Raw genomic sequence first — 17,055 nt, 5'->3', positions numbered from 1 at the left:
AGCTTTCCAAGTGCAGCAGTTTTATTAAATAGTTGCATCTGTTTCCAGCTGCATCTAGAATTGAACCACATGACAGTATCTGGCATTTTTTCAGCTTTCTGTGAGGAGACTGTCTACTCTGGATTCTAAAAATAGGGATAAATGAACCTTTATTGTTAGCAGCTTGCCCTTTTATTTGTATGGGTCTGCTGCTATTCAGACACCCAAACCTGAGTATGAGAATATCTGACATAAAATATAAAATGTAGATAGTGAGCAAGGTTTATAGTACAGTGTCAGTGTCAGTTTGTGTATTTAAGAATAAGAAATCTTATTCATATGTGTTTTGAGTGAGCCTTTACTCCACTTACTAGACCTTCTCAGTAGGTTTGAATGCTGTAAGTGTTACCCTTTTATACTGTGTTACTGTATACATCAAAGTTACCAGGGGTTTTTTGTTTTATGAAGGTTGTAGTGCAAGGCATACCAGAGGTTTCCCGAGCTGTCATTCATGTTGACGAACAAAGTGGAAAGGAAAAATACAAACTTCTGGTTGAAGGTGATAATCTGCGAGCTGTTATGGCTACTCATGGAGTGAAAGGAACAAAAACATCCTCTAACAACACTTACGAGGTAATGTCTAAATGGGTGCTGTGGGGTTTTCCCCATAACATCTTTATTACAAGTGCTTGTTTGTGCTCAGATGCAGGAGTTGATATGGAATCAAGCCTGATTTCACTAATAGGTGTCAGAATGCATTAACACAAGAGAATAATTCCACTGGCGGCACTGTTCACTTCAAAGAAGCTGTTTCTATAAATATTTTTCAAATGGAGAAGTTTAAAAGGGTAGTCATAGAAATGGAATATCAATATGCTATCAGATGGTATTTATACCAGGAGTATACTTGCTCCAAGCAATTGGTTCTTCTTTCATCTAACACATAACAATCATGTAACAATATCTTGTGTAGGTAGAGAAAACTCTGGGAATTGAAGCTGCTCGGACGACCATTATCAATGAGATTCAGTATACGATGGTGAACCATGGCATGAGCATTGACAGGAGACATGTTATGTTATTGTCTGATCTAATGACTTACAAGGTTTGTACTATGTCTTATCTAAATGTTACTATTGGCCTGTTTATACAAATTAATTTTACCAGCTAGGGAGCTAGGGAGATGGAAATTCATTCTAGGCTTAAAGAATTCAAAGTTGTACTGACCTAATACTGTTACTTGTATTTTACACAAAATGCTTAATTACCCCGGTTCTTGGGGGAGGAGGGATCTATTTTGACTGAAAACAAATGGATAAAATGAGAAGGGAACAATAATTTCATATTGAAAATAGGAATCCTGAAAATGATGGTGTGAAAATCAGCTGTTTGGGTAGCCATGCATGCAGTTTAAGGCTTGCTGTGCAGAAAACCCCACGGGGTGTGGTTCATAACAGCTGCACCATATGTGAGAGTCAAAGGATACAGACACTACACATAGAATCATCTGATGTGAACAGTCTTACAGAACGTGTTAGTGCAAAATCATATCTGCTCTTTATTGATTATTTTCTTTCTTTCACATCCAATGTGGTTTTTAGAGTTGAGTACGCTTAGTGAAGTAAGATTTTCCAATTTGCCTGCCAGAATGCAAGGGTTTAATTTGGGTGAAATGGATGAAGTTCTGATTTGTTCCAAAACTGCAGAGCTTTGTTGTATTGAGCTGCAGCAGTCCCCAGGGCTGACCCTGTGGAGCTGCAGCACAACAGTAGAAAAGGGCATCAGAGTGCCATGTTTTAAACTTGGTGGGCTCCTACCATGCATTCTTTTCCCTGTACTTGTGACTTAGGCTTCTTTGTGCAATCTGTTATAATCAGGACTTTTCTAACAAACATAGGCAGAAATAAGTTAGTTTAAAAAGCTAATTACCTTTTTTTCTGGAGAATGAAAAAATGAAGATTTAGCATCTTCTGTCAACTCCTGGCAGCTGAGGTCAGATTTATCTGTAGATAATAGGCAGTAGATTCAGCATATTGCTCTCAGACCCCACTGAAGTTTGTAGCTCAGAAGCCAGTTTATAATTGTGGGGGGTTTTCTCATGGCCATGTTTCTTTCAATCTTTTCAATACTCTTGCTTAAAAAAATGATCTATTAACTGTTTGTAGCAGCTTATGTTGTATATGAAGAATGATTTTTGTTTTATATAAATATTGATTACTATCAAACTATTAACCTTCAGGATGTTCAACTGTAAAGCAATGTCTTATGACAATTCTCTATTATAGATAGTATATTTATTTACTTGGGCTTACTCTTTGGGTTTTTCCATCAATCAAGGGTGAAGTGCTAGGCATTACCAGGTTTGGACTGGCAAAAATGAAGGAAAGTGTGTTGATGCTGGCTTCTTTTGAGAAGACTGCTGACCATCTCTTTGATGCTGCTTACTTTGGGCAGAAGGATTCTGTTTGTGGTAGGTATTGCAAAGTCTGCAGTTTGTGGTCCTTACCCAACATCTGTAAACTTCTTCAAAGCATTGGAGTTTTGCTTTGTTAAGCTTCCTGTTCTGGTGGTATGTCAAAAACTTCAGGTCTGAGCCTCATCCATCTTCTAGGACCCCCTCGGTCCTAGAAGTTTGGTGTATGTTTCTCTACTTCTAATCTCTGACTGAGATCTTCAAGTCAGTTGGATATTTGCTGGATGTTTCTTAAAGTACACTTTGGGTAATTTGGTTTTACTTCTCATGCTAGATCTCAGTGAAATACTAGGATATTTGTCCCACTATAACTAGTTCTGTTTTTTTCTATTGTGAAATGTTTGTGTATCTTCAACACCTAGAGCTGATGAATAAATTTAGTACCTCACTCAGTATTTAGGTTTCATTTTCATTCCTGCTAAGAAGTAGGAAGACAGGTACATCTCAGCCTAGCTGAAGATTACACTGTTACCGATTGCTTAGGTGATTTGGCACTGATACCTAGAAATAAGCAGAAAGGCTAGGTTCTTGACTTCTTCATTTAGTTCTAATCTAAATAGATGAAAATTATGGGTCTTTGTTTTTTTAATTAGAAGTCTTGTTTATCATTTAACAGAACAGTTTCTGTTGTCAGAAATTTCTTTTTAAAGGTATCTGTTCTTCAGTTTTAAATTTAAGTTCATTAGCATCCACTGAATCATCTTACTGAATTCATGAATGAATCTGTAAATTTTGAAAATATATGGCTACATATCCACAAGTGTATGCATGCCCACATACATTCAGCAAACAGAATATTCATTTAAAAGAGTTCTGGTATTCTGTTTGTCTCTTTATTTTGTATTTTTGCCATGTGCTCTAATATTTGGAATTAGTTGGGGTTTTTTAATGCCTTTGCCCCCATTAGCCCTCAATCAGATTTTTTTCTCCTTTAAGCTATATGCATTTTGGGACTGAATTGTTAAAAAGTCTGTCTAATAGGTTAAACAGAGAAAAGAAGTCAAGCAGGTTTCACCCTTTTCAAGATCTGTGTATGCAATACCTACCCTCCTGGAGCTGGAATTGCTCATTGGAAGTTTCTGGGTGCTAATGAAATACAGAAATATGCATGTGTTATGTTAAAATTTACTGGGTTTTGTGTATGTCTAGGTAGTCTTAGTGTAGCCAGTTTCAAACAGTGCTTTGTGCACAGTATTTTCTGAATCACTGGAATCTGTGTATTACTAGCTTGTATTTTGAGAACTCTGCTACTTCTGGCTCTCCAGCATTCCACGAGTAGGATTTCATTTCCTTTTTTTTTTTTTTTTATATTTTTTAATAATTTGCCCATGATTAAAGCAAAGATCCTTTCTGAGAATGATTCAGTCCTAGACAGTAAGGAAAAGAAAATGTGTTCTTTAAGTCCCCTCTGAGCTGGTAAAATCCTGTTTTGAATAATGTGAAAAGCAAAGGTGTTTTGATGTCGCCTCCTATATAATATTTTAGTTTGAATAAGGAAATGCAGGAGAAAACAGCAATTGTTGTCTGCTTACCAAAACTGAAGAGATGATACTGGCTTGCTTGTGTGAAAAATTTCTGTGCAGCTGCCTGACTTACTACTTGGTCCGTGAGGCAAAAAGGAGGTGGGGAGGAAGGCTTCTTGTTGTGTATGTGGAAGTATTGCAAGTGAATAGGGATGTACAAAATCTAAATTCAGTTTTCATGATTCAGTGGTAGACTCAGGTTGAAAGATTATTGTGCAAAAGCAGGGAAGGTTTTTTTGCTAGATGTAAAAAAGGTATTTCCTTTATCTGTTGTAACGTGCGTGCTGTAGGGGCCTAAATCTACAGTACCTCTTGAAAGTTATCTTTTGCACAAGATTTTTAAGAGCATATTATTGGCAAATAATGTAGAAATGCAGCACTGGTCTAAGAGCAAAAATACAGACTCTTCATTCCTATACATTCAAATTACAAATCATGCCTTGCCAGAATTTTGAGTAAATGTATTTCACCCTTTGTGCATTCAAAGGTACAGCTATTTATTGTTACCTTCTTAAACATTTATGTGAAGGACTATCTAGGACATGAGAACATGCAGAAATGTCATTTGGATCATAACAGTATGCTGAGAGAGAAACACTGATATCTGAGAGCTTGCTTTGAGTGTGGAACGTTCTTTGGAAAAGTTGTGCACATTGGTAGATCTGGAATATAAATGTGTCAGCACATTGCGATGAAAATGTTACAACCATCAAAAATCATTGGGATAGACTCAATCTTCAGTTCAAAATGAGCACTTTTTGAGTGGTGAAAATGCCAGAAGTGTTAAAGCTCAAGTACTTCTGTGCCTTTCTCACTGGGAACTTGGGGAGGTTTCAAAGGAACCCTGCCAGATTTGACTGAAGCCTTAGCACTGAGTCAGAGAATTAACATGAAGTAAGTTTGCCTTGCATCTTCTGCTACAGGCACTGCATGGAATATGTCTTCTCCAAAAGGAAACCTTCTGAAGGGCTTTCATTACTGGAGATGTCTAGGTTAGGTTGAGGTTTTCCTGTAGAATTTAATGCTGTTTAAGTAACATACTGGTCTGATGACCATGACATTTAACTTTGTCAAGTGAAGGGGCCTCGGTCCTTACCTGTGAAGTTCAAGATTTTGTAGGCAACACATAACGGAATGGGCAAATGAAAATAGTTTTGTAAATCCTTACTGTTCAAATGTTCACTGTGTTTGTTTGGCTTTTTCCTAGGTGTTTCTGAGTGCATCATCATGGGAATTCCAATGAATATTGGAACAGGACTCTTTAAACTGTTACACAAAGCGGACAAAGAATCAACCCCTCCCAGGCGGCCTCTGATATTTGATCATAATGAATTTCACATTCCCATTGTTACGTAGCACTTGGACATAAAACAAGATAGTAAACCAAGAAATAGTAAGCAAACATAATTTAAATTAAGAAAAGTGTATTATCAGTTCTATGTGTCTCAATAGCAGTGAATTGGTAAGTTAAATACTATGAAAAGAATTGCCCAGTTGTTCACCACCTGTTTTTAGTACACACCCTGAAAGGAAAGAGTGCACCAAAGCGTGGAAATAAATTTGAAGTAGATTTCACCTGAAACATTTTCATGTGATAGTGTTTGCTTTTTCTATTACTGTTAATGGGTGGAAGCTGTTATTAACTCAGTATTTATTACATGTGTATTCAGATTTTTTTTACTAAAAAAAAATTGCAAGAGAGTTCTGTGAGCTTGCCCAGAGCACTTTTGGAAATGTCCTTTCAACAGGAGCTGCAGAGGTCAGTCTACAGCTGTTAAGAGCAGGAACTTCAGAAAGCTGGAACTGAGTCTGTGATTAATTCATAGTGAGTTCAGGAGTGCTGTTCAAAGTGTTTGAAATACTTGCTCTTTGCTTTTGGTAGTTTTAATTGGTTTTTCTTTATCCTGAGTTATTATCCATTAAATTCTTTTCCTCCCCAGGATTTTGTTTTGGGACCATATCTACAAGAAGCTGCACATTGTGGATGCTACTAAGTTCTGAGAAGACTGTTGTAAGAATATTGCAAATTATAGATAGCTTTTCATATGACAGCAACTGTCTAACTGCTGGAATCAGTAACTTACAGTAGTCTTAGTTTAGGGAAAGTTTCATAATTGAGCAGGATCATCTGAACAACCTAGTTTTATTTTACTATATAAAGTAGAAATTGAAGCGGATGCTGTTTCTATGCATTGCCGTGAAATAATTTGGAAGTATTTTTAGATTTAGTCCACTAAAGCAGTTTTCAGAATGAATATAGATCTCAAATCATTTCAGTGTAGTATGTTTAAATTTACTGTGGTGCTAAGGAGGGAAAGTACCTTCTTGTTTTGTCAGCAGTGTTTGGATACTCAGTGTGCTCATGACATGGGTCAAGGAAGTAGAGAAAAAAGCAGAAATTGTGCCCTCATGAAGTAAAAGCAGACTGCTGAGTATTCTAGCATTTGAAAGTGAACACATTTGTGCTGCATTTTGGCTTTATGTCCAAGAAAAGTGTAAGGCTACATTCAGAGACTGTAAATCTACTGGTTTAAGTCTTAAAGTGCCACTGTGTCTGTTTTTTAATTCATGCTCCATGCAGACAAGATCTCATGTGAAATTCAACATAGCTGTTCTCAAATTATTTTGTATTTTCAGAATGATGCTAAGATCTACATCTGCCTAGATTTTGGCAGGGTGAAGATGGAGAATGTAGTGCATTTATTATCTGCTCTAAAAACTACATATATTTTGCTATCTCTGTTTTAGTAATAGAAATTTCAGAATAAATCAAAGTTTTCTTTGTGATCTCAGTGAGATTGCCACTTACTCATTTGTCTATTTCTTTTTCAAGTTGTAAATTTAACATGAGTAGGGGCTTCATGGAGAGAAAGCCCATAAACCTTTCCTGTGGTTCAGTACTTTGTTTTATCATGGGAAATTCTACTGATAGTGCTTGGCATTTTTCTGAATAAAGATTCTTCCCAAGGTCAAATGGGTAGAGTTTGTATTGGAACAAATAACCACATCTTTCTTTCTTCCATTTTTGGGGGGTTTTTTTGTTCTCTTTTTTTTGGTTTTGGGTTTTTCTTTTTGTTTGGTTAGTTTTTTTTGTTTGGTTGGTTTGGGGTTTTTGTTTTTTTTGTTTTGTTTTGTGTGGTTTTGGTGTTTTGTAAATATAGAGAAATGAGCTATTTAAATGGTGGGTTCACTCTCTTGTATGTTTTAAAAGTAAAAATTAAATTACATCTTTTATCATTGTCTTAAATATGACAATAAAAAGAGGCAGAGGTAAAGAATATGGAAACCTTGTGTTTATTTATTGGTGTATTATATTTCTGCATAATTAATTTATGGATGAGATAACCTCCATTTCCTTTATTTGCTTAGTTAGTAAGACAATTGAGAATTATTTAAACTTAAATCTCAGGTATTTACAATGTAAATTAATAAGTAATATAAAATCTATCTTGCTTAAAGTCACTCTGTCTTGTCCTCAGATCATGCTCTGAGCCTCATGAGTGTTTCAAGCAAAAATAGATTGTTTACAAGAGCACTCTGAATTAGTAATTATTGTTTGAGCTTTCTGTGCAGTCAGTAAACAAATTAGCTGTTGGATTTCACTCGTAAGCAGCTTTTTCTTAAGGGTTAGTTTTAACAGTAAAGAAATGGAACTTTGGAATAATAAAATTTACATTTTTAGTAAATTCTTTAGCTTATTTTGGGTTTAATTTTTTAAAAATAAACACTATTTTTCACATTTTCCTCTATTTTGTAATTAATGTGCTAATTGAAATTAGTTAAGTGTAAATTTTCAAGAAATCAATTTGTTTTCAAATATTCATATGCTGCTTTCTCATCTTCATTTTTTCCATCTGTTTTAAAACAAATTTAAACTCATAAAATGAAGTACTTTCTTGGTGTGTTTATCAGGAAACTACTTCACACACGTCTCTTATCTGCAGAGAGAGAAGAAAGCAGCTGCACATGCTATATAGGTTTCCTGTTTGACTATGGAAAGTTGGAAGTAAATCCAGAATTGTGCTGCTTTGGTCCATAACTTGAATAAATTTAGTATAGAAGGCTATTTCCATTTTTGATTATCTATGCTTAAAGATAAAAACGAAAATGAAAGCATATGAATGCTGTGTTCTATAAGTTAACTGCAAGTAGGAAAAAATTTGGCTGTTGCAGGACAAATATTCCTTGACCTCTGACCAATTGTCACTCTTTCAGTATAAGTTGAAGGAACCACTGCAACAGGAATTCCTCAATTTTGTATCACTGTGCTTGCAGACAGAAATGTCTTTAGAAACCCATAACAAACAGGATACAGATTTTCTTAGTATTTGCATATTTGCCTGAATTATTCTGTGCATGTAACTAATAAATCTATCTTTGAAGTGGTTGGCTAAGCTTTGTATTCAGACCTAGGAAAGTCTGTTGGTAATTAAATATGTTGGGAAAAAACATAAGAAAATAAGCAAAATTGGCCTATTATTTTTATATTGTCTAAGAACAGAAAAACTAAAAGGGACCAAATTATAAGATATGTTAATATTTTAATGCATCAGTACTTGGCAGGTTATTTACATGTGATTATGGTACTGATACAAATGCATAGCCAGTTTATCTTGAAGAATGAATACCAGAATCTCTCAGGCTGATCTGAAAGACTCACAGAAAACAAACCAGCCCTGCTACTTTGGTGTTTCAGTGCTTGTGAAAATGAATCAAAGTTTCCTGTAACTGATAAAATGAAAATTTTAGAACATTCCTTCTTAATGAAACCAGATCATATATCATCATCTTCCACTAGAGAGCAGCATTTTCTTTTGAGAAAAGAAGTATTTGGGTAGCTTCTTTATTTTTTTTCTATTAAAAATGGTTTTTTTGCAATATCAGGACTGAAATGTAACTATAAGAGGGAAAGTTACCTGTTACAATGATGTGCATGAGGAAGGAAATTAAGGGAATTTATTTTCTTAAGAAGGAGAAAGCAGAGTCCACATATGCTTTTTCATTAATTAGTAAAATTTTCACTTGCATATATTTTGTCTATCTGGCTTAAAAAATCAACAAGCAAAAAGCAGTACTTAAGTAAAGGCTATAGTCACTCCTAAAAGGATGCAGTGAGTTGCCCCTGGGAAGTGATAGAACAGCCAATCTGCAGTGAGTGGGGACATGTCTTTTGTGGCAGCATTTTCCATGCAGCCGTGATTGTTCCAATCTGCAGTCAGTCTTTCCAGCACTGAAATCCAGCTCTGAGAGCTGCTCTGAAGCATGAAGTTCTGGCAGCTGGCTGGGGAGTATCTCACATCCTTCAGCTGCTGCTCAACTCCAAGGCAAGGCTGCATTAAAAACACTTAAAGGTGATGCTGATCGATGCAAGAGACCAATGGTTAGGACTGGAAATAATAGGAAACAGGTGGTCTTCTCTGCGTATAGACAGCTGAAACCAGCAAGATTTATGACAGATGACCTCCACTTGAATGTCTGAAAGCTACAAGCGTGCCCGTAGTTTGTTAGTTCCTGTCTTATTGTGACTCAAATCACAGTGGTGAGAATCTGGTATTGGCTGGCTGTGCTCAGGGGTTCTGTGGGCCATGAGCTGCTCTGATGCTGCATTGCCTCAACCACCACAGTTACTTCTGAGTGAAGCCACTGTGTGTATCCAATGTAAAAAGGTGTTTCTTCATCTAAAGAGTCTGTCCTGTGAATCCAAGCCTGCAGGATCAGGAATAATTGCATGCTCCTTTTGGAAGCAATGACAGTAGATAGGACTGATGTTATATAGGAATATGGTGGTTTCTGCTGGTGTTGAGGATAAAGGGAAGAAAGCAGAAAAGACAGGAAATGCAAAAATAAGCAGGGGTATATGGAAGCAGTGTAGAAATTCAGATCTGCTTGGGGAAGAAACAGACATGGCAGCTGGGTAAAGTGACGCACAGATATTCATAATCTCTTTAAGGAGTCCTAGTGAAGTACTGGAAATAGCTGGGAAAAGGACAGGTATTCATTCCTGAGAACTAAGATTTTGTTATTTGTCCTGGGGATTGCTGTTAGTGGCTGTGACAAATTATAGTTAAATTATTATTCATTTTGTGGGTGACTTAATAATGAGCAATAACTCCGAATTAATTCCTCCAGGTATTGTATCTGTTTAGTTATAAAGCTCTATCAACCAACTGTGCATAATTACAGCTGCTGAACTACAGTGATTGCTACTGTTAAGTGTAAAAACTGCTGTTCCTGGTGGGTTCTGGTACAGCTGATGTGGAAGATCATAGCTATAATTAGCAGATGAATAGGAATCTTTTAAAACATGTTGATACCTGCAGTTAGATCAGAAATGTTCCTAGAAAATCCTTATCTGAGGAGTTTTTAGTAATATGTAAGTCCTGCTGCTGGGACAAGATACAGAAATTACATCAGTTACATGCCTTACGTTGTGTCTCTTCCTGGAAGAGAGGTGACAACATCTATGAGGAGCAGATGGGTAATTCACTGAAGTCTGTAAAGGAAAGCTATTCTATGTTGGTTTTTCTGTTGTTTCTGTTGATCGTAGCGCTGTGATGGCAGACATTCATTGCAAACTGTCTTAATTTTTATGTTGGTTTCAGAACCAGGTAGTGCAGAGGAATTTTAGTCCATGGGTAAAAGAGGACATGCAAGTGTCTCTCTGACTGGCTTTCAGAAAGCTGGGGTACCGTACCCTCAAGATTTCAGTCCAAGTTCTTCTCCATGATAGTGGTGTTTTGTCAGGTGGAGACAGTGTTGGCCAGCAATGAAACTGTTGTGAAAGCAGCAGGTGCCTGGATTATTAACCACAGGCATTTTATTCTCCTTTTTGTGAAAATGTAGGTTGGTTGCTTAATCTTTTGATACATTTGACAGTTTTCTCAGTGTGCATCCCTATTAAGTGTTAAATTGTGTGGATTTTTAAAAGCAAAATAAAGAAAATTAATTGCCAAGAAATGCAAAAGCAATAGTGAAATTGTGCTGGTAAACTTTAAGAGTCCCAGAAAATGTCAGAATTAGTTGTGAGACTTTGAAATTATTTTTCTTGATTTATTATTCCAGGGTTTGTTGGTTTCTGGGAATTGATTAATGTGGTGTGATTCATCCTGGTGTGTCACAGGCAGGGGATTCTTTGGCTCAGGTTGATTGACAGCATCCCCATGGTAAAATACTGTTTGTGTTTGGAGTGATGAGGATAGTTTGGCCATGTCATGGTGCAGGCTTGAAGCACTGACAGTGTGTGACTCATTTCTGAAGGGCACAGTGGGTAGGGGATCTCCTTCATGGGAAGGAAGGACACACCTCACCCCTTACTCTGCCCTGATCCCTGCACTTTTCCGATCCAGTGATACTAGAATGTCTGCTCTGTGTGTGGGTACCTTGACAAGCCCACACAATAACTTTCCCATATGCCATTGTTCCAGATTTTCTACTCATGCAGATATTTTCCAGTTACATCAAAGACTTTCTTTAAACTTTTATTTTTCAGAAGATGTATAGTTCTTCTGACTTACGCTATTGCTGTGCATTTTCCAGTTTCCTTTGCATTTATTTCTGTCTCCTTGTCCTCGTTTCTCCCACAGATTCCTCCCTTCTGGACCCGTAGTGACTGTCACTGCTGGTGACACTACTTCCCTGCAGCAGTGCTATGTCAACCATACTGTGCCACTGGCTGGATTCAGCTCAGCCATGCAAGGTTACCGTGAACATTTGCCTGGAGGATAATTAAACCACTCAAGGAAGAAACATCTCCTCAGCACATCTGGATGTGGAAATTTACTGCCATCAAAATTACAGCTATGGTCAAGTAACTTTTGAAAAAAAAGATGACCTTATTATGTGAGGGAATATATTTGTACTCCAAAATGAAAGGCATCCCTGCTTCTTGTGGCTCTTTGTCAGCACTAAAACTGTATTCTGCCCTTTAGATCTCCACTTACTTTTGTCTTTAGCCTGTTTCTGCTTTCTTCTTCAGCCTTCCTACTTAGCTGGCACAGATGTCTTTTCCCTTGCTTGTGGTTTTGTGTATTCTGTTGAAAATAAGTATGGGGAAAGATGAGCAGCACAGCAGTTTGGGAAGTAGTTGGTACATGTAGAATCAGTTAACTGTTGCTGCCACAGACATATAAGACCTGGGGAAATCTTTAGAATCTCTGTACTTTAGATTCAGTCTGTTAAAGACTATTAAGTTATAATAGTCTCTCCTGAGCAACATGGTTGTGATAAAGCCATCAAGGTGAGTGAAGGGGCTGTGCTTGTGAAAACATCCATGTTATATGGAGTACGTAGTAAATAGCATTGCCAGGATGTGTGGATTAAAGAATGTGATTAGCATCTGCTGTGTATAGTTCTTTTTATTCTTTCATCTTCCAAAGAAAGTCAAAAAAGGCTAGTTGGTGCTCTTGAAGTCAGCTGCAAGATAGACACTGACTTCAGCTGGAAAAGGAGAGGGCAAAGCAGTGAAGCTCTTGGCTTCCATTAATGTTCTTGGAAGGGGAGAGTGGCAGCTCTGAAGGTGAGTTAAGGGAAAAAAGTTCTAAAAATACAAATAGCCCATGGTAAAAAGGATAATATTTGGTTTGCCTTGCTGATGAAGTGTATTTATCCTTCATGGAATATCCCTAGCAGATTTGGAGACTTTTTATTTCGGTTATTCTTTTGCACAGTCTTTTTATTACCAAACTGGGGCTTAATCCAAGTCCCCTGGAAACCAATTAGAGAACTCAGCAGAACTGGATGAGCTTTGATATATGCATTATATTAAATATTTCTATCATCAAACTCCCACCAGTTAATGCATCTTTATAAGTTGCAAACAGTCGAACAACACTTCTCTAAATATCATTGCTGCAGACTTGATTTAAAAAGAACCATTTTAACCTAAATCCTTTTTAAGGCTTCCATGCCACTCAGGACTTTGTCTCAGATGTTTCTCCTTATTCTGGGCCATGCTGGATATGCTCTTTTCCATTTAATATCGAGGTGGGGATTTTCTATTTGTCTTGGGAGTTGTTTGTTTGTTGTTCAATTCTGACAAATCTTGGTATTTATAATAACTTAAGTTCTAAATTATTTTTGTAGCATTTTTCTTTAAAAAATACTGGTTAACTTGAACTGTTGAATGTTTAATTTTTACATTTGTGTTATGAGGGGAAAAAATACAGATAGGTTGAAGATCTGTAGTTCATTCTAAACTGTATGACCAAACCTTGTGGAAGCTGGTAATGCAGCTGCCACTGTGCCAAGCTGAGACATTATTTCATTCTGGAACTCTCTGATGGCTTTCCCATCCCTCCAAGGCATGTAGGCTGGAGCAGAGACTGTATTACTTTTGCCTTTTAAATGAGAGTGTAATTTAGGAGTTACTTCATTTCACGCTGTTTTCTGAACTGATTTTAGTTAAGTCCAGTATTTTTGTAATTTTAAACACTCCTCAGTCTTAAGCTGCATCTTGGCCCACGGTCTGCTTCGCCTGAGCAAATTGACTACAGCAAGTTGTACAAGGGTTTCTCTTTGGCTTTATTCTCGCTGTCATCCCAGTTTTGTGTTTACCTCCTACAAAAATCATTTCCCTCTCCTGCCCAAGGACTATCCTGCAATGTTAAAAGTAAAAATGCCTTCTCAAATTAGAAGCATATGGAATTTATGCAGTACTTATGTAAACAGAAATCCATGTATCACTGTCAAGTGGCAGTTCAAGTCTTAGCTATGGGTATGACACACAGGATCTGCTGCAAGTCGAGCATCTTTTTCAACGTCTTGACCATCTACCTTTGCCTGGTTTTCACAGGCACTTGTAAAACTGCACAATTAATGAAAGTACACTAGAAATGCTTCTCCTGTATCATAAACCAGATGAATTCAGAATGCTAGAGCATTCATTATGAAGCAATAATAATCCCCTCTAGCTCCCTACAATCCTGTTTATCTTCTTCCATGCATAACAAGCTTTTGCAGTCCAACCACTTCTGAGTATTGGTCCATTCTCAAATGTGGATCTGCTGGGTTCTGGGGATTTTTAGGAAACGGGCGGCCACCTCTGTTTTCTGTAGCAGTTTTCCCCTTAGCATAAGCATTACAAAATAGGTGAGCTGTGGGATGAGCTCTTCAGGCATGTGTGGAAAGACAGGTGTTGCATGGTATCTAGAGAAACAGAGAGAACCAGACTTGCATGCACACCTGTCTGCATTGTCTCAGGGAGCTCTTTGGGCTTGGACTAGAGATACTTGGACTACTCTGGAATTTTCAAGGAATATTGACTTTTCTTCAGCATCAGGAACCGTTTTCTTTCAGTTGTGCCACAATCAAAGCACTGCCCCTGGAGTCCCTGGAAAACTTACCTTGTAATCGACAAGGATTCAACTCTTAAACCCTTGTATGTCAGTGAGCAGGGGAACTACCTGCTGTTACAAGGAGATACGTAATTCTTAGCAGAGCTGAGAGATGGAACATAAGGAAATGCCTTTCCTTCTTCAAGAGCCTTTAGATTCAAATCCACTTTGAAAATACTCATTGCTGACAGAAAACCAATGACAATGGTGAAAATGTGCTGAGGCAGTCTCTGGAATCCTTACTATTACATTTTAATATCTTCAACTGCAGTTTGGGTTTTTTTCTTATGAGCTCCCAGTTTGTGCATGGCTTGTTTATAGAAGTTGCCCGTGGGTGTTTAGGGCACCCATTTGCTTTTATCTCCCCATTAGTGCTTAAAGAAGTAAAAGCAAATGATTGGTATAAATAATCTCTTGTCTTGACTTGAAAACTGACCTAGAAACTGAACCAATAACAAACTTCAAGAAACAGCTTTGAAAGAGCTGTTTAACATCTGCTTGCTTATAGAAGTTAACCACATCACAAGCCAACCCAGTCTCCCAAAGAAAATTAAATCACCCCCCTGGTCTGTCCTAAGCAGATGGGTACTTGGGATTTGCTTGCAGAGTGTCTTCCCTACAAAAGCTGAAACTTTCACCCCCCCCTGCAGGATCGACGCCAGTGTGCCTCCATAGTGTTTCTGGTTTTCTTTTGCTGCCTGTTTTTGGAAGCAGTTGAGAAACAGAAGTGATTGTGTGTATTCACAGCTCCAGGAGGAGATGATTTACCTACCCTTTTCTTCTCCCCTCCCTACCCCAAACAAACAAACACCCTTCCTGCCAGCTATTCTGCCCCTGAGGAAGGCCTTTTCTTTCTCTTTTAACAAGTTGATTAAGTAAAACAAGTTTTTTATTTGCTTTTTTAACAGCCCGGGGAGAATCTAAAACCTTCAACAAACGGAGTATTTTCTTTCTGTTGAAGCTTGTTGAAGCTGACTGAAATAACTGTCTCATCTTCTTCATTTTAATTTGCCCAGAGTGGGAAAAGACCACAATAATTTTTATCTGAAAACTGCCTAGTATAGTACAAGATGAAGTGACTGGTGAGTTTTACGGCTACAGAAAAAAAAAAGACAAAAAAAGGCAATATGATCCTCTGGTCTGCTTTCCCTCATACAGTCTGTCACAGAAGTTCAGTGAAGAAAGAGCTAAACCATTTCCTGGAGTTCACAGTTACACATTTTTGGGAAGATAAATGATCCTTGTGCTTCTGTGAGTGTCCAACAGCAGCTCCTTCAGTCTGCAGCTTCAGCAGGAGCTCTGAGGATCTCAGAATTTATGGCCATAGCCCATTCCTGGAGATGATACTGCCGGGTGAAATATTTTCCCTGCACACTGCCCAGACTGCTCACATTATGGTTTTGGGTTTTTTTTAATGGCTAAATGAGATCCTTTGATCTGCTGGCATATTAAACCAGCACCTTCCTGTCCTGCAAATGCTAGTTAATTGTCTATCAGTTACATTAATCTGAATAAATAAGCTTCTGTTGAGAACTGCTTAGCTGCTAGTGTTTTGTATTACACCCATGACAAAGTCTCTGTGCTGTTCACTTTGTACCTAAAGAGCTCTAATCTTAACTTGGTGATTACTTGTATTTTTCATATACCTGTCTTGGAGATTGCATAACTTTCCTTCCATTACCTTACAGTAAATCTCTCGATACTGTTCTCTAAACCCACAGTTGCTTGAATCATATGATTACATGAGAAGCGTAGCTTTTGTTACGAAGCCATTTCTAGCATACATCTGCCTGAAGATCTGTGTCCTAAGGGCTCCAATACCGAAAAGCAAATGAAATGTCTCCCGTATATTTAAAAATAATCTTAAAAATCTTCAAATCTTGAAGTAAATTCTCTACTTTTGGCCATTAGAATCTGTGATTGGTTCAAACTGATGATTTTGATGAGGGGATTTACCAGCCAACCTATTATTTTATCCCACAGCTGTAGGGAGGAGAGAAGATCCAGCAGGCAGGAATTGTGCAGCAAGATTGATTTATTTAATTATTTTACAAACTCTTTTCTAGACTTTTTTCTTCATAGTCTAATTGGACAAAGGATCAGCCACCCCCCCTGGGGTGATTGGCTGGAATCCTAAAACATCAAAATATTTTTCTACTGTATCATAAACATAGTTCTACAAGGTCACAAGTGTTCATAGTTTACAGAACTTCTGCAAATATCTTTATGAGAGAGAAAAGTATCTCACGGGCTTAAAAAGAAGCAGGAAAATTTCTTGCTAAGAGAATTTTTGTATCCACACAAACCTACAGCAACAGACCTGCTGCTGTGACTCGGGCAGCAGTATGCAGGCAGGTGCAGAAAAGGAGGAAATGTTTGAGGAGTGACAGCTAATTTTGCGCAGAAGACTATTGTCTGATGAAAAGTTCCATTAAAGTCAGTATAAGAAGCCTGCTTTAAAGCCTGGATGTGTCTAAAGGGTGTCTTATCAGGAAATATCAACACTCTGGGGTACTGTAGTGATCTGAATTTGGGTCACTGTATAAACTTCTGGCATAATAAATTTGCATCCATTTCATAATTTGAGTCTTCAAAGTATAACTAAGTCTTACGAAGACTTTCCCTTGCACTTGCTGGAGAAGGTCTACACTGAGTTAAAGTAAGCAAGGTAACAGCAAGGTCCCTCTTCTTAGGCAAGTGTCTGACAGCTGGACCCATGGAAGAGACATCTGAGCAAGGAGAAATTTAT

At 37.6% G+C, this 17,055-nt stretch overlaps 1 protein-coding gene across 4 annotated transcripts in view; it reads left to right on the top strand.

Moving 5' to 3' along the window:
* Positions 1-15,839, top strand: part of POLR3A (RNA polymerase III subunit A) — a 42,363-nt gene extending 26,524 nt beyond the window's left edge. For 2 of the 4 annotated variants that reach the window (XM_039554416.1, XM_039554413.1), the window contains 4 exons: positions 448-612; positions 953-1,084; positions 2,317-2,449; positions 5,183-6,783. In XM_039554416.1, the coding sequence (XP_039410350.1) occupies positions 448-612; positions 953-1,084; positions 2,317-2,449; positions 5,183-5,331 (579 nt within the window). In that variant the 3' untranslated portion in view covers positions 5,332-6,783. Of the gene's footprint in view, positions 1-447; positions 613-952; positions 1,085-2,316; positions 2,450-5,182; positions 6,784-11,558 lie in introns of those variants that run through there. The other 2 variants (XM_039554414.1, XM_039554415.1) reach the window with 2 other exon arrangements.
* The last annotated feature ends 1,216 nt before the right edge of the window (positions 15,840-17,055 follow it).

Source organism: Corvus cornix, chromosome 6 (assembly GCF_000738735.6).
Source record: "Corvus cornix cornix isolate S_Up_H32 chromosome 6, ASM73873v5, whole genome shotgun sequence".
Lineage (NCBI taxonomy): Eukaryota > Metazoa > Chordata > Aves > Passeriformes > Corvidae > Corvus > Corvus cornix.
This window is presented reverse-complemented; position numbering and strand designations above follow the sequence as displayed.